The 24,305-nt window shown below is 40.3% G+C and overlaps 1 protein-coding gene across 1 annotated transcript; it reads left to right on the plus strand.

The window, feature by feature from the left end:
• cand1 (cullin-associated and neddylation-dissociated 1) lies at nt 1–24,274 on the plus strand. The gene is made up of 15 exons (XM_053508535.1): nt 1–359; nt 9,245–9,388; nt 12,981–13,135; nt 13,260–13,383; nt 15,267–15,523; nt 16,551–16,656; nt 17,391–17,536; nt 18,520–18,812; nt 18,935–19,076; nt 19,955–21,448; nt 21,714–21,809; nt 21,915–22,084; nt 22,174–22,338; nt 22,927–23,034; nt 23,125–24,274. Exons 1-15 carry the CDS (start codon nt 292–294, stop codon nt 23,347–23,349), a joined length of 3,693 nt encoding a protein of 1,230 aa, XP_053364510.1. The 5' UTR covers nt 1–291; the 3' UTR covers nt 23,350–24,274.
• Nucleotides 24,275–24,305: the final 31 nt, after the last annotated feature.

Genomic DNA, 24,305 nt, shown 5'->3' on the forward strand with positions numbered 1-24,305 from the left:
TTGACCCATGTAACGGCACTGGTGTGGATCCGCGGCTCCTCCCTCTCCTGCACGGCCGAGTCGGACCTCCATTCAAACCCTGAAACTAAGAACGGGATGAAAGTCTCCTCGACTCGCTGATCACCGCCTGGCGACTAAGACAAGCGAGGACCTCGTGGAGAACTCGGCTTTACTCTGCAGCCGCGTACGCGAGAGAGGAAAGGGAGGAAGAACCTGAGCACTTACAAGTGGTTGCTAGCGAAGCGGTGTCTCTCTCTCTCTCTCTCACACACACACACACACACTGCAAACATGGCGAGTGCTTCGTATCACATCTCTAATCTGCTGGAGAAGATGACTTCAAGCGACAAGGATTTCAGGTGCGGTATGCAGTTAACGGAGGAGCGGTGCAGTGGCGAGGAGGTTGATCGGCTCGGTGTGTTAGATTAGCATTAGCGCGCGCTGCACACCTGGGCTAGGCCGCGGATCATTCGCTGTTTTGTTAACTAGCGTTAGCTTTAGCATGTTAGCTTCAGTGTCATTTGGCACTCAAACCGAGTCAGTTGCTCAGGCGTGGGGTTTCATTTATAAACTATGAACATGGCTGCACATTTACAATACAACGAGTTGTGTTAAATATTATTGTTATTGACACGCGTTTGCAGTGCTAGCCCTTTAGCTTAGCTTGTCACTGTTAGCTTAGCTAGCGACTTTAATGTCAGTCGCGCCTTCCAGTTTATTTACGTTATTGAATGCTAAATATAACTACCACTGACTATATATATTCAGGTGTAATTGAGTGTTTTAGCAATACTTAAGTGTAAGTGTTTAAATGAATCCTGGACAACTTTCTCCCTAATAGGGATGTCACGGTTTAAAACGGTTGTTGCGTGTTACCGTGATATTGTGAGACAGTTGTCACGTGACATCACGATTTTTATCCGCTGTCTCGTTTACCTCATTTGTTTGGAAAACTGTCTATTATACCCATATGTGCTTCTTTCCTAAACTATAAGGATAAAGTCTAGAATGTACACTAATCAGCCATAACATAATGACCACCCTCCTAATAAACAGCAGATCTCAAAAACAATCATGGACTTATGCGTCCTTACATCTTCGTCTGCTGACCTGTCACTCACTCCTTTCAATTTATTCACATTACCTTTTTTTTTCAGCGTGATTAAAAAAAATTGAAAATTATACAAAACTATTGATTAGCAACACTAGTGTTAGTGTGTCCAAGTTAATCCCGCACAGCTCTCTCTGAATGTCATTGTGTGTGGTACACTAATATTTTAGACAGCTGTCACATGGTATCGCGATAATTAGCTTTTCTTTGTTTTTGTTAAATGTCTCTTTTACCAAATGTGTTTGGAAGCCTGACTATTGCACCTATTTAGTTCTTCTTCCCCAAATTTTTGCGACAAAGTTTGGAATGTATGTAATAGTCTTTCGGCTTCTCCCATTGAGACGTTGCCACAGCGGACCATCTGAACTTGGCACAGGATTTATGCTGATGCAACACTCCCATTTTATCCTGACTTGCAACGGGCACTGCTTCCAGTGGCTGTGGTTTGGGCATCGGGTGGGAATTGAACCCGTGCCTACCACATGGCAGGCGAGAAACATACACCCAGTATGTATGCCGTAGCATTACAGTTTCCCTTCACTGTAACTAAGGAAACTTGGTCCAGCTCATGCTCAAATACCCATGTGTACAAAGTGAGTTCCATGAAGACATGATTAACTAAGGTTGACTGGAAGAACACGCATGTCCCACGCACGGCCCTGGACGCTGACTTCACCCCAAACTCTTCGCCCAATATCTCTTCCTGACCTCACTAATGCTCTTGTATCTGAATCCCCAAACTCCACACTTTGGAAAATAGTAGAAAGCCATCCCAGTAGAGTTGAGGTTATTGTAACTACAGAAGGGCGGTTTTACATTAGGCACGATTGAGTTGTGCTGTGCCCAAGCACGAGTACTCCCCACTCCAGCATTCATATTTCTTTTACTTCTCATTACCCTGGGGGGAAAAAATGTCAAGACTAATGCTCTTGCGTGCCTTTCTGCTAGATCAGCTATTGCTGAATAGGCTAAAGCAGAGGTGTCAAACATACGGCCCGCGGGATGATTTGAACAATAATATTAAATATAAAATCTTTATTATCATTTTTATTATTATTAGTAGTATTAAATAAAGTCTATGTCCAGGTATCCGCTGCAATATTGTTTGGTTCTATTCATTTTTTAATTTTATTATTAATCATTTAACTGCTCTTCTATTGCGCTTCTGCCGAAACCTCTAACACGCATGCGCATTCTAAATTGGCGCCTAAATCAAATTTCTTTGGCTATTTGAAGATGTGTGGCAAGCACTCGCGATTTAAAAAAAAAATGTCCAAAAAAAGAAAAATTTATCTGGAAGGGCGGATATTTCAGGAGAAATGGAAAGAGAAGTATTTCTTTTGTGAGGTCTATGGCAAGCTGGTATGTTTAATCTGCTCACTAGCCGTGGCTGTGCAACAAGAATACAACATTAAACGGCACTATGACATACACGCAGAGAAATATGATAAATACACTGGACAGCTCAGAACGAAAGTAGTAGCTTTAGCATCCACTTAAAAAAAAAAAACTATCAATGTTTACAAAAAGAGCAGGGACTGATGAATTCCTGATGCACTGATGAATAATTTGATGCACTATGATTAAAAAAAAACAAAAAAGTAATTCGGCCCGTACATGGTCACATTTCTTTCCATCCGGCCCTCACCCTAAAATGAGTTTGACACCCCTGGGGTAAATGATGTAATTGGCATGTGCTGCACATAGATTTTAGAGAATAGACATTTAAACATGGACCTATGTTCAGGTACGTGTGGATTCCATAATCGATTCAATCCGGCCCTGAGTACCCCGTACTGTGCCTAGGAACACCTTTTCAAGCGGACTCGGGTACGATTCCCGAGAGTGGAACAATTGTGTTCTCACTGATTAAAATTAATCTGACTTTGCAGTCAAGTGTTCTTGGAAACGATCCCATGGCTTTAATGTGAAAATGCCCTTATATCTGGAATGGGATGTTCAACAAGCATGCGAATGTGACTGGGAGATGTCGACATATTTTTGGCCTGTTTGCGTAACAAAAGCAAACAGGAGGTAAACTATAAGTTCCACAACAGTTATTATTTTAGAATGACATCACTAAAAAGATTTGCAAGTTGTCTTAACATTGTATGATATTCTTAGCACCAAAATGCAGTTTCAGACAAACTGAGTTCTTCGGGCCTGTGAATAGAGATTAGCGGGCTTTGAATGCATTTTAAACTGAACCTCAGAGTGCTATTGAGGTTGGGACACTTGTCTGAAAGCCACAAACAAAAGAGCAACCTGGGATTATAGGAACCTCATTGGATAGCTACAAATATGGACATAAGAAGTGTGGAGCATAAACAACTCATGTAAATGGACTGAAAAAATATTTCAAACCTTTGACTCAGGTTTTTATTTATTTATTTATTTATTTTAATGCCCACACATGGCTCATGGGTCATTTATTTCCCCACAAATGACTCCTTGAGCCCTTTGGACTTGTTTTCCCAAGGCGTTACATTACCACTTATATACTGAGGGCTTGTATCTGTTTGTGTAACACTATTTTCTGCATGACCTGGTATCACATATAAGTTAATCTTAAAAGACTGCTGAAATTGCGTTGTGTAAAAGAGTACTTAAATTGTCAGTGTTTATCATGTTTTCATTATATGCTGAACTCAAGTGTTGCTGTAAGCAAAGGTGGTGCGCTGAGCCAAAAAAATAAATCTAACTAGCACGGGAGTGTTCTGCGCTGCTTAGCCAAATATATATAGCGGTTTCATTTTTATTCTCAGCATTGCCAATGTTGTTTTTGTAGACATTTCATATGATGAAGTTCCCTACAGGAAGTGCATTTCTCCTAAATATTTATGATGTCTAAGTTAAACAGATTCCTCCATCCGCAGCTTCTGAGATCCTGTGGTGTTACTTGTGGGAGAACATTATTTAAACTACACACTTGCATTTGTTTGTGTTCATGAGTAGTCATTGCAATTACAAATTTTATTAATGTACAATATTACAAGTGAATTGTGTTTGAATTGTGCGTGTTCAAATCCCCAGCTAACTGATTGAGTGCCTGGATCTGAATACTAAAATTTACTTGCTAAGTGTTTGTTGTGCAGAAAATTTGAAGAACTATATAAAAGGAAATGAAAAGACCATGTTTGGGGTAAATCTTTTGATGCCACAAGTACGGTAAAGTCTCAAGAGCAGGTGGTCGGTATTCTTGTGCAGGATGGAGCAGGTGGTCAGATATGAAACTCTCAGGACAACACAGACTGCATTTGCAATAACTTTCAGTAGGACTCTATTAAAAGAACATTACTGTAGATCAGGGAATTTCAGCGCCAGTCCTGGAGGGCTAGTGTCCAACACAGCAGCTATTCTGTTCAAGCACAGCTGATTTAACTAATCTGTTAATTACTAGGTCCGGTGGGTGTGTAGGTGTTGTTGAATTAATAATGATCGCTCCATCTCCCCACTCCCCCACTTGCCAAAATGAGAAATGCTACTTCTGATGTTAATATTGCAGAAAAAAATGTCTCAAGCAATGCCCTCACATGCCTTCCTGCTTTTATCAGCCATGGCTGCCCTTGGTAGCCTTGGTAGGCTTTTTCCAGGACAAAGGATGATTGCGTTCTCACTGATCAAAATAAACCAAAATTTGAGGTCAAGTTTTTTTACGCTCCCGGGGCCCTTTCAAAGCATTCTTACAAACCGTTCTGCATGCTGGCCCCCCAGGACTGGAGTTGCAGATGCACATCAGGTACCTCGGGTTTACAGGTTAAACCCCTTTTTCCACCAAAAGTAAAGTGTCAATGTTTCTTTATGCTTTTTATTTTACGACGCTCTGTTTTAATTAGAGCCTTCATTTGTGGTTCATTTTTCATTCTGAGGATATAATAGAATAGTGTATTGACTGTTAGATTATTATAAATAACAGAAAATTTTCTTTTAAAACAAGTTTGAGCTGCCACTATTGATTTGGCATTCAGTAAACCTCTTTTTAGTTATTTCTGTTCACTTTTTCATCGTCACTCAAACAGTGTAATGCCATTAAGCAGAGAAAGGTAATTCCAGGAAACATGCTACTTCATTATGGCATATTGTTTTCCCCTAAATATCTGGTTCATTAAAAATCTATTCAATAACTTAACATTTTTCTAATAACAAAATGATACAAAAGGCACTTCTCTAGTTTTAATAATATCATAAGACTGATTTCTGATCATTACATATTGGTGTAACGAGACTCTAGCAGTGAAAGCTTCATGATGTTTCCATGTTGCTATTAGTGGCACATTATCAGCCTTTTCACTTCTCAAAAGCAGTGTAAAATGCCTCCTAAATCTTCATCCATGGTGTGCTCTGATTTCCTATTTTAGCATGAAATTGCCCCCACTGGAAGGTTTGTCTGTTCACCATTTTGTTTCCTTCTGCAGATCTTCATTTAGCCTGCGGTTGATTGGACCCCTATGCATTATTCATCCTGTCTCAAGCTCTCTAGAAATCGCTTCCTGTCAAACCATGCCAAAGCAGCTGTTCGCAGGCTGTATTCGTCTGTCTGGTGGAGCCATGGGCCTCCATTTGGATACTAATTTTTCGGTTATGAAGCTCAGACTCAGCAGCTTTGATGTTCACACAGAGACAGGATGGGTGCCTAAATGCTAATCCACTCTGGTTTTATCCCAAAGTGGGTTATGAGGAGTTTACCAAACGCTAAAAAGAGAGAGCTGAGAGGCAAATGTGTTTAAGTCAGCTCTTGAGCATTATTGGGGCAGATGTGGCATCTGGTTGTCCTTCTGCTGACTTCATAATGCCAGCATTGCTAATCTTCAGTGTCAGGGACTGAGTGACATTACTTCAGCTAGCGGCTATCAATAAAATATCTCCTCTGAGGGAGAACCTTGACTTTACAGGGTTTGTAGAAAAGGACACATTGTTCACCATCAACATCTAACCGGTCAGGACTATAATGCATTTTTCGCCTGCCTGTCAGTCATGTCATCATTTGCCTGTTCAGAAAGCTCTTCCACTACTATTTAGATGCTGTGTCATGTTTTCTGGGTGTGGCTGTCGGGAAGGAACATTGGAGGGATGTAGTTTTAATTTTCCACACTGCTAGTTTAAGCTTTTGTGAAAAACTAACTGTTTTTGTGTTGCTTCTAAGCTCAAATAATTGTTTCAATGGGTGACCACCAAAGTATTTAAAATAGTTTGAAATCTGATGATCCCACAGCCATTTTTAGACATTTTTAAGCATTCATCTTTTGTATGTTGGAGGAATAGGTTAGTCACAGTGAGACTAGCCAATCAGTATCACCTATGAGCTCGTGAATGTGGGAGAGGGCAGATCTACTACAAATGTATATCACTGTTCTGTGATGCAGCATGTATTAAACTTCAGCCTCCCTGGTTGGATAGCTGTTGTGTGACAGGAGAGAGCCGGTTGGTTGGTGAGGATCACTCTCACTCATTCGCTACTCCACTTATCCCGTACAAGGTCACGGGAGGCTTGGCGCCCATGCCAGGTGACTTGGGCACTAGGTGGGGTACAAGCTTGACAGCGTGCCACTCCCTGTGGGGGCATATTAAACTCTGTAATAAAAACATGCTAATAATTTAGCAGTCAGCACGCAGTTCAGTCAAAAGCTACCAAGTCTGACTGGCTTTTGTTAATTTCTACCGAAAGATCTAGATGATGATTGATAAAAGCACACACACACTATCAGTACTTTTGCTATGCATATGTTTTTGTGGTTTGTCTAATAGGAATCTGTCTTTTTAAGTGCAGCACTAAAAACAGTAGTGCTGTGTGATGTACTGGATATTTTTTTTTTTGTTATAAAGGGGAAGGAAAAAAAAAAAGCGAGCTCCTGACCACAACGATGCACACGTCGTTGTGTTAAATATGGTGTTTGGACCACATTTAATATTTTACTGTCTTAAAAGTACTTTCTTTATCTGGAATAAACAGACAATCAGGTGCATGTGAATGCATTGTCAAAATATTTTCCTTATTTGAACTCACTGAATATAGTCTCCCAAATGCTGATCACTGGCACTTTATACTAATGGAGTCAGTTAGGGAGTGTCTAAAAATTGTCTGACCTGGCCATTTGTGTAGGATTCTACAAAGAATAAAGCTGTGTGCATTGCAGGATATCTAATGTATTGCAACATTTATAATACAGTATGAATATAGGATATTATGATTCATAGCTATTTATCTACCTATCCATCTCTCTCACTTTCAGTTATTCTCTATAACGCTTATCTAGTCCAGGATCACGGTAGCCTTTCCCAGGGGACTCCTAGGGGTACTAGGAGGGGTACGTCTTGGGGCCTGTTTGTCCGTCCCTCTGCATATTATTAAAGATTAACAATTTCAAATAAGTAATTACACACAACCTTTTCATGCCTCGTAAAGCCTGGGGATAGTCTTAACAACTACAGCAAATTGCTGTAGATCTTTTCTGCAAACAAACAGATAAAAATCATAATTTTATGCTTTGGTCTGTATTTTAACTTGTTCTTCCTATCAAAGGCACAGCTGACTTTGAAAATAATCCTGGATTATGATGTAACTAATAAATTTCAGAACGTTTTTCTACCATAATTTCTTTAACCCTTTTCCAAATGCAGACGTGTAGTATTGTTGGCTCTATCTCAGATTCGGTATTGGTAGAGTAAGTGAGGATGTGGTGAATCCAGTCTCCTGTCGGTTTAACCTTTGCTAGAGACTGAGAATGTGAGCTGCACATGTGCAATTATAGGCTTTTAGAGCTATACATGTTCATACTGGAAAAAATAATTGCAACACAGGAGAGTTTTTGCACAGTTAAACACACACAATGCCTGTGACCCCAGTTTCCAACAGTTTTGTCTGTTTTGCAGTGTCGATGGTATTTTACACATTAAAACATCTGTCCTACATGTGTTCCTGGCTTGTAGAGCAAAATATGTCATTAAGATAATGGTGCTTTTAATTAATAATTTATTTTTCTTTTCTTTTATGAGTTGTTGGATTTTAGAGCCAATAAGAGTACACTCAACTGCACCTTACTTGTCTTATCCAAAGTAGATTAAAAGTATGTTTATGTCCTTGTTGATACTTAACCAGGATCACAGGCAGGGAGTGCTGTTGCACTGAACTGTGTAGTGTGTAAGTTAGAATGCCTTGTTCCAAGTTGTTGTTTAAAAGGACATATTGTTATCAGATGTGTTTTCTGCTGAAAGTACTTTAGATGTAGGTTTTGGCAGGCACTGTACCACCCTAATTTCACCCACAGTTAGTTTTATTAATAACGGTTAAAACATCTGTGATGCATATAGTTAAACCATCCCAGTGCTGTTATGCTCTATATCATCACTCGAACAATGCCACTCGTCCAATCAGAAATAACCATTTCATATTTATTTTAATGCACTCTAAATCCTGCAAATAATACTAGGAGAAGTCTGTTATTTAATGTCATGCATTGCACCTAATGTTTTAAGTCATGTTGCATACATGGTTGTGTCTCTTGTGCTGCAAGTCTCATAGGTTAGTCTAGTGAGGATGACACCACCACGCCTTGTGGTAGTTGGAAATGTACTTTACATTTGCAGCAGCGGGATACAGTCACCTGTTTAAATTTTGAGCATGACCATAAACAGAAAAATATATAATGAATATCGAAACACAACCTGAGAGGAAGTTGACCATGCTGCACATGCCATGTGTTCAAAATGTATTAAAAAATTCTGAATAACATGGGAGAGCATGTTTGAAGCAGCACAGCTGGAGTCTTTTGCTAAAGCGTATTAAACAGGATCTTTGAATTGCATAAATATCCAAGGATGGTGACAGTTTGGTTTAAAAACCTGGTTTAACGATTTTAAAATATTCCATGACTCAGGGTTCTTTGTGTAGAGCGCCATTATAATGGTGAATTAAATCTGGATCAATGAATTTTTTTTTTATATATATCTCCTGCACTACACAAAGGAAGGAGAAGGCTTGGAAAAAGATTGAAATACATTTACTGCATGTAAAACCTGCAATGTATACCTGTACATTTTGTCCATCAGTCTAGTCTTTATTTTGTGTTTTCACATGCGACATGTGTTTACAGCATAATCAGGATGTGGTGTTTTTGTGTTTTTATTATTTTACAGATTCATGGCCACTAATGACTTGATGTCAGAGCTGCAGAAGGACTCGATCAAGCTGGACGATGACAGTGAGCGTAAAGTGGTCAAGATGATCCTCAAACTTCTGGAAGACAAAAATGGAGAAGTTCAGAACCTGGCTGTGAAATGGTACTGGCTGGATTGTGCTTGTAGAATTTCTTTTCTTTTTTTTTTGTGCAGCAATACAAAAAAAAATGTTTGCACACACATTTCATTGCAATGCATTGGATCTGTAACAGAATCGTTGTATTTAAGTAAGAGTTTATGTATTGCAAGAGGTTTTAGAAGGAAGCATGGGCTGCAAGAAAGAAAGATAAATAAAACGGTGACTATCTTACCAGGTATGTTCTCCTCAATACTTACAGTTTTAGAATATTTAAACTGTTAAAGAGCAGCTCAGTGGGACTGCAGCTGTATAAAAAGTGATGATTGACAGAGCAGAGTGGGTTAGGTCTAAGCATCTGAGTAAATTTACTTTCATTTGCATTCGTTAACATAATCCTGAGAAAATGACAGTGGATCACGGCAGAGTTTATTTATTTATTTTTTCCCCATCTTTTTCCCCCCCAAAAAAGTGAAAAAATATTACAGAAATTACTTTAACTAGTTTTTCCTCTAAATATTACTATAATAGAATTCTAAACCGTAGGTCAACATGCAATCCTTCAACTGAAAGGTCGATTGTTAGTCTTTTTTTTATTTTTATTATTATATGTTTCCGTGAAGGAATTAAATTTGTACTAAACACACTTTAAATTTGAATGATACCAATTCGATTTAGGTCGGGGCGATTGCAGAAGCTTCAGATGAGTTTCACTAGGGATTGGTGGCTCAAACAGTTAAGGGTCTGGGTTACTAATCATTTCACTGTGCTGTAAGGTACATGTAAGGAATGAGGTTTGTGGAATTTTTCTTTAATTACTTACATTATACTTGTTCTTGTCACAAACTTCAAGGTTGGTGTGAAGAGCAGAAAAACTTACTACAACAAAGACCTATGATGATGTACCTATATGCACCTTAATTTTGATTTAATAAAAAAATAAATAATTGTATACACACGCTGAGGAAAGTGCTATCCTCCACTTGCATGAGCTCACGGACACCCATGATTGGATTCTGTAACTGATTGTCATGTATGTAATAAAAAGTGCATGGCAAACCTGCTCTCTGGACTCCCAGGTGCGGACGACTTGTAGCACCACCCTGAAATCAAACTTGTGTGCTCCGGATGGGCAGCTGATTTTAGGTTGTCAGTGCTATTCAGGGCAACCATTAGTGGTCTGTAAACCTAAACATAGTGCCATGTAGCCTAGGTAGCTTACATTGAGACATACTGGTTTTGAAGTATGAGAGTTACAGTATGTGTAGACTGAATATGAACGACGTTTTATATTTAGACCTGTTGTTCGGGTGAAAATGAGTGAGGTGTAACCACCATAACCGATAGAAGACCTTACTGAAAATAGACTGGCATGTGATCGTGATCTAGTATGTTCATTAAAATATTCTCACTAGCTGAGCATTTGGGTGGATAAGCAAGTGTGCTGCGTTGTCAACAAATTGTTTTTGTTGCTCAGCAGCCGACTAGGCAAAAAAGTAATAAGTTATTACATGTGGTCACCTAGTTAGCTAGTCAAGAGAACAGATAGAGACTAAAGGAAAGAAACAGTATGCTACATGGACACCTGATTACCCCATTCTGTGATCTCTGTAATGAGCAATCCCAAACCAGTCCCAGCATTACTGCCACTTTGTACAAAGTGAGCTCCATGAAGACATGGTTTGGTTTGAAATGGAAATCTGACTGCATCCCAGGCCTCTTCAGTTGACATCAGTGGTTAACCTCACTAATGCTCTTATGGCTGAATAGGCAAATCCCTACAAAATCTACAAAATCTGAAAAGCCTTCCCATAAGAGTGGAGGTTATATCTACCTATCCCTTTCAGAGAAGGGCTAAATCTAAGTGGGATGTTCAGCAGGCACGTATAAGTGTCATGCTCTTTTGTTTCACCAAACCCTTGCTCAGATCCTGTACATAAATTGCTAGGTAGAGAACAATTGTGTACACATAGCCTTTTTAACTATCTTGTTTATATATACAGTGAGGTCAATAAGTATTTGATCACCCTGTGATTTTGCAAGTTCTTTTGGTTAGAAATCATGGAGGGGTCTACAATTTTCAGCATGGGTGCATTTCTACTGTGAGAGAATCTAAAAAGGAAAAATTCGGAAATCACATTGTATGATTTTTTTTTTTTTTAAACAATTTATTCGTGAATTTCTGTGTCAAATAAGTATTTGATCACTTGCTTATCAGCCAGATTTCTGACCCTCAAAGACCTGTTATTTTGCTAAATAACAAATAGTTAAATAGTCCATATGCTTCTTACGGAGCCACTCCTTGGTTTTCCTGGCTGTGTGCTTTGGGTCATTGTCATGTTGGAAGACCCAGCCATGACCCATCATTAATGCTCTGAGTAAGGGAAGGAGGTTTTTGCCCAATATGACCCCCAGAGCATGATGCTTCCAGCCCCATGCTTCACTGTAGGTATGGTATTATTGGGATGATACTCATCATTCTTCTTCCTCCAAACACGGCGAATGGAGTTAAGACCAAAAAGTTCCACTTTGGTCTCATCTGACCACATGACGTTCTCCCATGACTCCTCTGGATCATCCAGATGGTCCGTGGCAAACTTCAGACGGGTCTGGACATGGGCTGACTTAAGCGGGGGAACCTTCCGTGCGAATAGTCCTGGGCTGATTCTTTACCATTCTTAGCATCATTGATACCCCATATATCTACTTTCGACTTTGGCTGATTGTTGGGTGCACAGGCGTCTTTATGACAGCTAATGACCTCAAACAGGTGCTACTAATTTAGAATCATGAGCAGAGTGTAGCTAGACTATTTAAAAGCAAAATAACAGGTCTTTGAGGGTCAGAAATCAGGCTGATAAGCAAGTGATCAAATACTTATTTGACACAGTAATTCACAAATTGTTAAAAAATGTCCGCATAAACAGAAATGTAATGAGTTGTTTGGGAGTCGGCTATGAGGTCTGGTGCTCTGCCTTAGCTTTTGCTTTTTCTGGTTATGTTTAGCCACGGCATGATGACATCCTCCTGGTTATGAAGATATTGTCTGTGATCTGTTCACATCAATTAATATGCCTAAAAATATATATATTCATAACGTCAGCCGGATTGCTCCTTTGGTTAATGTGTTCTAGTGCAGAAGGTGGTGGGATTCAGAACTATACTTACATCATCACCATGCATCACTGAGACGCGTATTATGTGTAAACATGCACAGCGAATTTTAATTCTTTAGTTATATTTAAATTGGACAAAGAATAGAAAAAAAATAAAACTGCAAGCCCAGCCTGCGATTTATCCACTTGTTTAATTAATTCTAGAGATATCAGCCAGCCCTGTAATGAATAATGCACAGTGATAGGCCAAAGCAGTAGCACTTAAAAAAAAATAATAATAATTATCTCGTCATAAGTTACTTATTGGGCCCTTGCGGGTTTTATTTATTTATTTATTTATTTATTTATTATTATTTTTATAAAACCTTCTCCTCTTATCCTGCACATAAAGACCAAAAAAAAATCAGTCACTAGACAATAGCCATAGACATAAAACCTTTCTGCTTGTTAAATAAAGCCTGTTTATAGATTATCGTTAAAACGATGGTAATTTGTGTCGTAGTTTGGGACCGCTCGTGAGCAAAGTGAAGGAGTACCAGGTCGAGACAATTGTGGAGACGTTGTGCACGAACATGCTGTCGGATAAAGAGCAGCTTCGAGACATTTCCAGCATTGGTCTGAAGACAGTGATTGGGGAGCTCCCTCCAGCATCTAGTGGTATGTATTATTATATTTTTTTTCCCGAAACCCCTGCATTAATTTTTTTTCTCATAATGATCATGTGTTGCTAAAAGTATTGTTGAATTCAGGCTGTCTGTGTTTGTTTTCTGATTTCTCACAGGTTCTGCTCTTGCTGCCAGTGTTTGTAAAAAGATCACAGGCCGTCTTACAAGTGCCATTGCGAAGCAGGAAGATGTGTCAGTGCAACTCGAAGCCCTGGACATCATGGCTGACATGCTGTGCAGGTTCGCTTAAACGCACTCCCTATGGGAGATAGATGGCTTCTTCTGGAGATTAGAGCACAACCTCTGTGTCCCTTTTTTTTTATTCTCTTTTCAGTTCAGAACCAGCTTGTACTCGGACGTGTTCTTAGCATAACTATTAGTTGCAGTATGGAAGAGAACGGAGCAATAAGGGACAGGCACTTGTTAGATGAGGTCTAAAATAATTATTGATTTAATTATTTATTTGTTTTGTTTTTGGACTCGACTAAAGAGTAAAGTCACCTTGTGGCTTCGATCAGGACTTCCTCATGTACTTTGGAAGTACATCCTCAAGTCACTAACAGTTTTGCAGTTTCTAGTTGAATGTTTGGAAAAGAAACACAGAGCTGCATGTGCTTGTTAAGCTTCTAGTCTAACTACTATTGCACCCCATGAATACAACCATTTTTCTTTTCCAATATTATTTTACAATACACTCAGAAATTAAGTTGGGCTCTAAATGGCCCCAGATTGCAATAATAATCTTCTTGGCTGAGGTCTGAATCAAAAACTGTTTATTGGCTGACTCGAGTGTAGATGCAAAACAAAACGCTGCACAATCTATTTTTATGTCTTGTGTCAGTGACCGTCAAGCAAAAGCTTGAAATTTCTGAAACGCATTTTTTAGGCAAAGTGATTAATTCATTAAACTCCACATTTTTGACACAAGGTAAAACTTTAGATTTTCACATAATCTGATGGTTATTTGTTGCTTCTATATTCTGCCAAATTTGACACTGGGTACATTTTAATATGCTCACAAAGTGAATTAGAAGCGCCTGGGACCCCCTTGTTTGGCTTTTTTCTGTTTAAAATTATATGCAAGGTTTCTTACTGCTGAAATAGACAGGCCTTAGTAGCATTGCTGTAAACGTTCACATCATGAGGCTCAATAGTTAGGCCTTGTTCTGACTGTCAGCACAAATAAGATTTTTGACACATCCAGATTGAATTCATTGTGGAATCAGATTGCTTTCATAGACTTTTTTGCAAATCTGATCTGACCCACATCGAGAGTTGGTTTGAAATCAGATTCAGCTCGAATTCCTAAAGATGTATCTCAGTCTTGACGCTACCTACTCAAAGTGGATTTCAAACTGTCCATTAGGTCACTTGCAACCTGATGCAGCGGTCCAAATCCACACAATCACATGGTTAGGAACTGGATCCATGGTACAAACTTGTTGCCAAAAAAGTGGGGAGATGATGGAAGTAATAGACATGGGATATAAAATTGTAATTCTTTTTGAATTTTATTTGCTATGTCATTATTTGTCGAGTCATGATGTCACGGAAGGTCTTTTTTCTACTTTAGGTGCTATTACCACTATGTATGTAAAAGGTGTGCTCTTGAATTTTCCTTGCAGCTAAATTAACCATTTAACTGGAATATAGAAATGGAGAACAATTGTCCCTGGACAGGATGATGTGAAATGTCTGACAGCACTTGGGAGGATGCATCAGTACAGGCAATGCTAGAGGGAATGTACTGAAACAGGGCGATATATTAGGAAATAATGAGCTGCATGCAGATAGGAAGAGAACATGTCAGATTTAGAGTGCCAGTCCAAACAGAGCCAAATCCGATAGCGAGCCCTAAAGATCAGATTTGTAAAACGCATCGGATTTGCTTGCAGCCTGAACACGGCATGCCCAGAAACCCGTATCTGGCAGAATTAAACATTCTGACAAAATGTTTAATAGACAAGTAATGCGTGTTTTTAAAGTTTTAATAAAGGGATTAAGTGTTAAACATGACCAAGCTGCTTTCAGTATTTTATGTGCCAGCACTCGAGGTTTTATTTCTGACAGAGCTGATCTAACAATTCTTTTTTTTTTTTTTTTTTTTTTTTTTTTTTACCTAGACAAGGAGGTCTGTTGGTGAACTTCCACCCTTCTATCCTGAGCTGCCTGCTGCCCCAATTGACCAGCCCTCGGCTGGCTGTGCGAAAGAGGACCATTATAGCGCTGGGTCATCTGGTCATGAGCTGTGGGAACCTTGTCTTTGTAGACCTCATTGAGCACTTATTGTCTGAGCTCTCACGCAACGACTCCATGTCAACCACACGCACTTATATCCAGTGCATCGCTGCCATCAGCCGACAAGCCGGCCACAGAATCGGTGAGCAAATATTGCTTGTTTGTTTTCCTTGTTATTTTATGCACTCTGCACACAAACATGGATATTATGCTTGAATGAAATGCACCACATTTGCGATCACAATAACAACAAAAACATCCCAAGGCTTACTTTTAGTTCTGCAAGGTTTAACTTTCTGAATCGCTTACTAGCCTTGTTTACGCATTGCCTAATAATCCGTTAATAATCCAATTGATATTATAATCAAAGTGTAACAAATGCTCAGACCTGCACTGGAATAAAGTGACATCTGTGAAGCCATGTTTGGGTATTCTTTAGTTATATTAAACTTATCGTTTGGAGCGATGTTAAAGTCAACAATAAGAACCTTTTAATAATTCTTACTGCTGAAACAAATGACTGATCACCCACCTAGTTATGCTTCAGGGATCTCCGAGCAGCCCCAGGCTGCACTTCCTGACCAGGAAAGATAGCGGAGGGGTGTGTGTTAAACATAACTCTCTGGAAGCAGGCTGCACAAGTTACTTGGACATTAGTGTGTGACACGGGGTGGGATGATCTGCAGTCACACAGTTATTACCTGTCACCTCGTCACTGTGCTGCATCCCACAGCCGCACTGCCGAAACGCACTCGGAACGGCGCGAGTGAAATGAAGTGAAAAGTCATTTAGGTTAGCTGTGCTAGGGAGCATGTTCTGCCATCGGCCAATTACCACTAGCGTTTGATGAGACAAAGACAGCAGCGATTAAGATGTGCAAGATTACTTCAGTCAAGTGCATTCAAAGTAATTTTGTAGTGTTCTCCCCTGCTACTAGTTTTAATTAAGTTTTGTGTGCGACATCTTTTATTCATCTGCGTTAAAAAGAGCCATTCTTTATCAGAATGGTTTTAATATAAGAACCTGAGACGGGATTTTTAGGTTGTTTTATTTTTTTTTTTGCCTTTTTTTAATTTAAAATTCCGTTCTCCAGCTGTTGCTTTAAAGATTATTCAACGTGTACGTGCTATAGAGACGCATGCTAACTGTGCTGTTCGTGTCCTCTACAGGCGAGTACTTGGAGAAGATTATTCCATTAGTGGTGAAGTTCTGTAACATTGATGATGATGAACTGAGGGAATACTGCATACAAGCCTTCGAGTCCTTCGTCAGGAGGTTTGTATTTGCACAACCAGTTTACAGGTACACAGATGGACAAACCATAAATTCATTAATTAGTCGATCAAGCAGGTAAAAGCCTTGTCCAGTCTCAGGTTTTGGTTGCCTGAGCACTTGGAAGCTGACATAATTTTACCCCAAAGAATGACGAGCTAGTTAAGTGCTTGAATGCTGAGTAATCAAAATAAATGACACTTTAAATTCCTGTTGACAGAATCATTCTTCTGTGTAGTCATATCTTATGATCATCCTGTTTTTTTTTTCTTTGTTTTTTTTTTAATTAAAAAACATCTCAAATGGGTGAATACACACTGTGAGAACTGATGCTATGGATTCAACTTGATAAATGTCAAAATTCTTGTTCTTGCTTATTCATAGTCACCTCATCTTCTTATCTTGTCATCACCTCATTATAGTGTCTTCCAGCGGGTGGGAATGATTTTCAGCCACCCACTCCTTTTCCCTTTACAGCATTTTCTTTTTAGTACTCTTAATAAATGTGCTTTCTCTGGGTTCAAACCCACTTCGTATTTCTTCAGCTGCAGAAATGATGGATATGTAGAGAGGATTATCTGCTTGTGTTTTTCCAAGATAAGCTTGCAGACTAAGAGCTGAACAGAAGCCCGAGAAGAAACCACAGCCTGCTGCAACCCCACTGGGCATGTGCTTTAATTGTGAACAATTTTCAGAACTGTGTCTAATCCAGTGACGCATTCTGTTTCTGTACCTAGGTGTCCAAAAGAGGTTTACCCGCATGTCCCAACAATTATTAACATCTGCCTCAAGTACTTAACCTACGACCCCAACTACAACTATGATGATGAGGATGAAGATGAGAATGCAATGGATGCAGATGGTGTTGATGAAGACTATCAAGGTATTAAGACTGAATAAAGAATGAACACTGTCCTACTGTCTATGCGGTCTTTCCAGGATGTATAAGTACCTTAGTATTCCTCAACGTTATAGCAGAGCCTTTTATTTAGCTGTAATGGAGGAGAAAAAAGTAAGAATGGTAGTAACACCCATAAGCAGAAAAGAGGAAGTTCAGAAATGTCCTCTCCATGTTTAGTCTCTTGCCCTTCCTGAAAGTAGTAGATTGATAATTGGTTTCTTAGAGAAGCAGTCCAATGGAACTTATTTCATTTTGGGTTGTGCATGTTTTCGTTCTGGGGTGTGGTATTTATGCATACATGACAAATAAATGTCAATCAGAATAGCACCAATGTCTAAATAACAAACTACATGAAATAAATCGAGATGTTCCAGATCAAGTACTTTATACAAGATGTAGAATTTTTATTATCTAGAGAAAATTCACCACAGTTTTCATCGTGTAGAACGCTTTTGTCCATCAAACCTGTAAAAACAAACATATAATTAGGCCTGATGCACGTCCATCATGTTTTTCATTTCCACACAAATTAAGTTGTTTGTGTGGATCAATCACTGACTAAAGTGTAAGGGCACTTTGGAGTACTAGTATCAATATGACCTTGACGATGTATCTCACTCCTGCGGTGAAGGTGAGGCATGAGAGCATGTGGTGAGCATGTTTTTTCCTGCTCTGTTTAGTCAAGGGAGTTAAAAGCAGGTTCTGCCTTTAAAATAAGTATAACGAGGAAGACCAAAGAGGAGGAGATTTATGGATGCAGTGAGAGAGGACATGAAGTTAGTTGTTGTGAGAGAAGAGGATGTGGAGGATAGGGTGGGATGGAGGCAGATGATTGGCTGTGGCGACCCCTGAAGGGAACAGGCGAAAGACAGAAGGAGAACTGTAAGTGTAACTGTAACTCTAAACCTGTGGCTTGTTGTTTATTATCATTATATAACCAACTCCATGCCTCGGAACTGTTGCAGGAAGCGATGACGAATACAGCGATGACGACGACATGAGTTGGAAGGTGCGACGAGCAGCAGCCAAATGCCTTGATGCTGTGGTGAGCACCCGGCATGAGATGTTGCCCGAATTCTACCGCACAGTCTCCCCAGCACTTATTGCCCGTTTTAAGGAACGTGAGGAGAATGTGAAGGCTGATGTGTTCCACGCCTACCTGTCCCTCCTAAAACAGACACGGCCAGCCCAGAGCTGGCTGTGTGACCCTGATGCTATGGAACAAGGCGAGACCCCATTAACAATGCTGCAGAGCCAGGTGGGGAAAAACAAAACTAAACACATTTACATTCTCTTACTTTCGCTCTTCTCTGTATATCGCTGTACATACACAACTTTAAAAATTTTGAGGTTGTAAGCAAATTTTGCATTTTTGTATAGGTGCCCATGATCGTGAAAGCCCTGCATAAACAAATGAAGGAGAAGAGTGTGAAGACTAGGCAGTGCTGCTTCAACATGCTGACAGAGCTGGTAAACGTGCTCCCCGGGGCTCTGACTCAGCACATCCCAGTGCTCGTGCCAGGTATGCGCCTCTGGCCTCCCCTGCATTTTACAGTGTCCTGAATGTTTTCTACTCGCACATTCGTTCAAATAGAAATGGGGCTGGACATCATAATATCAGTGTTGTCATAAATATGTATCAATTAATAATCACGCATACTGTGGTATCTATCCATCTGTTTAACTAAAGCACCTTTTACACGACCTGTTGTCTGATGGTGTCTGTGATCTGTACAGATTATTCCCTTTAGTTTAGCTCGGATGTAAACGGTTAAATAATTGCAGGTGTTAACCATCATATTGCAAATAAAAATTTTACTGACGCTGTATGTTGTCCTATTCGGGCTTATTCCTGAGATATAGCCTTAATGGCTATAATTTTATTAGATTTTCTGTCACTTAAACTCTCTCGCCCACATGCTTTGTGCAGGGCAGGGTTGCCAGATTTTGCCCACAAAATCTCCCTATGGTAAAAAACCCGGATAAATATGATTTATTTGACTAAAATTGGTCAATGATTTTTTTTTTAATACAATATATTTTTTTGTAGTACCCTTTATTACTGTTTTTTAATTCACTGTTATTTAAAGGTAATAATAAAAATGGTAAAAAATAATAAATAAAAAAGATACATCATGCCAAATTGTAAATCAAAACTTAAAAATTCTAAATTTTACTACAACATTGTATTAGTTTCTTCTGTTAAATTAATGTAAAAAAATAAATTAAAAAACGGCAATTTGTCCCTACATACCAAGGTAAAAGACACTGGTACTTTCTAATCAGTGGCATCCGTTATGAGTGAGACCTTAATAATTGTAATGTCAATTTTAAATTTGTTGACCCCGTGTTTTTTTTTTGTTTGTTTTTTTTCCCCCCGCTGCCTCCTCATTTTTTCAGGAATCATATTCTCTCTAAATGACAAATCAAGTTCCTCCAATCTGAAGATCGATGCCCTGTCCTGTTTATATGTGATCCTGTGCAATCACCAGCCTCAAGTCTTCCACCCCCATGTTCAGGCCTTGGTGCCCCCGGTAGTGGCCTGTGTGGGCGATCCCTTCTACAAGATCACCTCAGAAGCCCTGCTGGTCACCCAACAGCTGGTGCGGGTGATCCGGCCCCTCGACCAACCGGATGCCTTCGATGCCTCGCCCTACATTAGCGACCTCTTTGCCTGCACCATCAAGCGTCTCAAGGCAGCTGACATCGATCAGGAGGTCAAAGAGCGTGCCATCTCTTGCATGGGCCAAATCATCTGCAACCTAGGTGACAGTCTGGGATCAGACCTTCCGGGCACGCTCTGCATCTTTTTAGAACGGCTAAGGAACGAGATCACCAGACTGACTACGGTGAAAGCTCTGACATTGATTGCTGGCTCACCACTCAAGATCGATTTACGTCCCATCCTAGCCGATGCAGTTCCGATCCTGGCATCGTTTCTGCGCAAGAACCAACGGGCACTGAAGTTAAGCACTTTGGCAGCACTGGATATACTAGTTAAGAACTACAGTGACAGTGTGACGCCAGCCATGATCGACGCTGTGCTAGATGAGCTGCCACCATTGATCAGCGAGAGTGACATGCATGTCTCGCAGATGGCTATTAGTTTCCTGACCACACTGGCGCGTGTGCACCCAGACTCTCTTGCCAAGATCAGTGGCTCGATCCTCTCAGAGCTCATCGCGCTGGTGCGCTCGCCACTGCTGCAGGGTGGCGCTCTCGGTGCTATGCTAGAGTTTTTCCAGGCTCTAGTGGCCACTGGTACGGCCAGCCTGGGCTACATGGACCTGCTGCGCATGCTTACCAGCCCTGTGTATGCACAGAGCGCTTCACTCACCCACAAGCAGTCGTACTACTCCATCGCCAAATGTGTGGCAGCCCTCACCCGTGCCTGCCCTAAGGAGGGCCCTGCTGTAGTCGGTCAGTTTATCCAGGATGTCAAGAACTCGCGCTCTACTGACTCCATCCGCCTGCTGGCTCTGCTCTCCCTGGGTGAGGTGGGTCACTATGTGGACTTGAGTGGTCAACCTGAACTAAAAACAGTCATCCTGGATGCCTTCTCCTCTGCCAGCGAGGAGGTCAAGTCAGCCGCCTCCTACGCGCTGGGCAGCATTAGTGTTGGTAACCTGCCCGAGTACCTGCCATTTGTGCTGCAAGAGATCTCAGGCCAACCCAAGCGCCAGTACCTGCTGCTGCACTCGCTCAAGGAGATCATCAGCTCAGCGTCAGTAGACGGCCTCAAGCCGTACGTGGAGAGTGTGTGGGCTTTGTTGCTCAAACACTGTGAGTGTACAGAAGAGGGCACACGCAACGTGGTGGCAGAATGCCTGGGCAAGCTCACTCTTATAGACCCTGAGACGCTACTACCCAGGCTAAAGGGCTATCTATTATCAGGTTAGCATCATTGCTTGATGTATTACTTTGGTTTTGAGGTAGCTAAAAAGCATGTCATGTCCTAGTATCACATAATAGATTTGAGTAAAATGTGAGCTAATTCATGAATATCAAGACTAGTGAAAAATATTTGGTAGCATGATGTTAGCTACAGTATGACCATAAGAAGAAGAGGATGATGATAATGATGGTGAATGATGCTAGAGTTTAATTATTTTCTGTCAGGGTAGGTCTTTTCTTTTACTTTCTTTTTTTTTTCTTCCAGGATCTTCTTATGCTAGAAGCTCAGTAGTTACTGCTGTAAAGTTTACAATTTCAGACCACCCACAGACTATTGATCCCCTGCTGAAAAACTGCATAGGTAAGCTTTTTGCTTTAGACTATAATTAGTTTCTCTCCAACTTTTAAAAGAAATTCAATTTTTCTTTATTTTTCCCCTCCTCTTTTATTTCTGACATCATTTTAGGTGATTTCCTAAAAACATTGGAAGACCCAGACCTTAATGTGCGAAGAGTGGCCCTCGTGACCTTCAACTCTGCTGCCCATAATAAGCCCTCGCTTATCCGGGACCTCTTGGACACTGTACTTCCTCACTTGTACAATGAGACCAAAGTGCGCAAAGAGCTGATTAGAGAGGCAGGTGTCCCTTATTTACTTCTGGTTTCCTATACTCTCATGGTCACTATTCTTTCAGAGCTTACTGAGAGCTTTCCTTTGTGTGTTAGGTTGAAATGGGTCCGTTTAAGCACACGGTGGATGATGGGCTGGACATCCGGAAGGCTGCTTTTGAGTGTATGTACACTCTTCTGGACAGCTGCCTCGATAGACTCGACATCTTCGAGTTCCTTAACCATGTCGAAGATGGACTCAAAGACCATTATGATATCAAGGTAGGACATTATTTTTCATGTGCACAAGCTATGAATCTTTTATATCTTGATAGTTTTTTGCAGTATGAATCGCAGATCATGGAAAAGTGAGACAGAAAGTGAGTGTCATATAAAAGCCTTTGTGGCTTTTTACAGGAAGATTAACTGTATTGAATTCATTACTTGGAATATAAACATGAATATTAACAGGATTTTTACTTTCATATTGGCATGAGCAAGCGGTTAGATATGAAGTTGGCACAAAAAAGAAAATCCACATTGTTAACATCAGTACCTGCTTGGTGAGGGTTTAAATTAGGCTGGCAGTTTGTTTAAATTCCGGGAAATAGAACTAAACTAATTGATGTGAATAAATTGGATTAAACCAGAAAGAACTGCATGAGCGTCTTGCATGCATCTCTATTTGAGACCAGTTATTAACCCGAATAAGTCACACACCATGCTGGCACAGCTGGTGTTTCCACCTCTGGGTGTTTTTACTTCTGATTTTATCACACACTCATGTTTGGAGCACTAAACGGGTCTAGATCCAGATATCATTGTTATACCCCTATATTGTAAAGCTGACGTATTTTTATTTTCTTTTAGATGCTGACATTCCTGATGCTGGCCCGACTCTCCACTCTGTGTCCAAGTGCGGTGCTGCAGAGGTTGGACAGACTGGTGGAGCCTCTCAGAGCCACATGTACTACGAAGGTGAATGCACAGGTCTCCATAAGTGTCTATTTTTAGCTAGAACCATAACAGAGTGCTAATTTGAACTGTTATGGTCTTCCTCTCCCTTAGGTAAAGGCAAACTCTGTAAAGCAGGAGTTTGAAAAGCAGGATGAGCTGAAGCGTTCGGCCATGCGGGCAGTGGCGGCTCTGCTCACCATCCCTGAGGCGGAGAAGAGCCCCCTGATGAGCGAGTTTCAGTCACAGATCAGTTCCAACCCTGAGCTCGCTGCCATCTTCGACAGTATCCAGCGGGATTCGTCATCGGCCAACATGGAGTCCATGGACACTAGTTAAACCGCATCTGGCACACTCAACACCGTCGCTCGCAAACAAAAAAGCTGCAACAATCCTGCGGGACCCTTTTATCGTTTCATGCATTGCACTGAACCAACTATTATAGGAAGGGGAGAAAAAAAAACATGAAAGGCTTAAAAACAAGAAACAACTTAAAAATAATAAAAAGCTCAAAATAATTAAAAAGGAAGACACTGTCTTAAGCTTCAGAGCTTAAGCTAATCTTTTTGTCCCAGTTTTTCCCAAAATAGAGAAATTTATTGTTCATCAGTTTTTTTTTTTTTCTTCCTTTGATTTAATTGTTTGCTGAATTGAGGGACATGGACAGACAAAATAGAGACAGACTGTATGAGCTTTTTAGTTATCAATGGGGGAGATTTTTTTTTTTCTTTTCATTCTTCATTGTAGACTTTTATCGGATTGACGGGGTACATGTTAGCATTAAGTCAGTCCACCTGATTTAAAGACCATCTTTCTTGTTTATCGTTTTTCTTACCAGACCAGTTTTAATGGGTGTTTTTGTACAAGTTAAATGTCATCTCTTTCTCATCACTTTGTCTCGATTGCTGGTTGACAGGTTGGTGGGCTCCCTGAGAGATGCATCTTTTCAAAACATTCTATTAAAGAAATGTCAGCGTGGTTAGAGGACGCTGTTGGGCAAGTGAATACTGCTTCATTCAACCCCTTTCCTGACCCTAAACAGCGGTTTAACATTCCCACCATTTGCAGATTTACATGGTGTAAACAGCATGTATTAGACATCCCATCCAGTGACCTAAATACACTCTGTGTGTGTGTAAGATATTCTGACAGTTTTGTTTGACGAAAACATACAGAAGCGCTGTCCGAGTCAGCATTGCTATAAGAAATAACTGCTCTGTATGGACATGAGTTTCACACACGTGAATAAAGATATTAGCGGAGAGCATTGTGTGATTATCTGCAGGGTTGTGTTA

Source organism: Clarias gariepinus, chromosome 12, assembly GCF_024256425.1.
Source record: "Clarias gariepinus isolate MV-2021 ecotype Netherlands chromosome 12, CGAR_prim_01v2, whole genome shotgun sequence".
Taxonomy (NCBI): Eukaryota; Metazoa; Chordata; class Actinopteri; order Siluriformes; family Clariidae; genus Clarias; species Clarias gariepinus.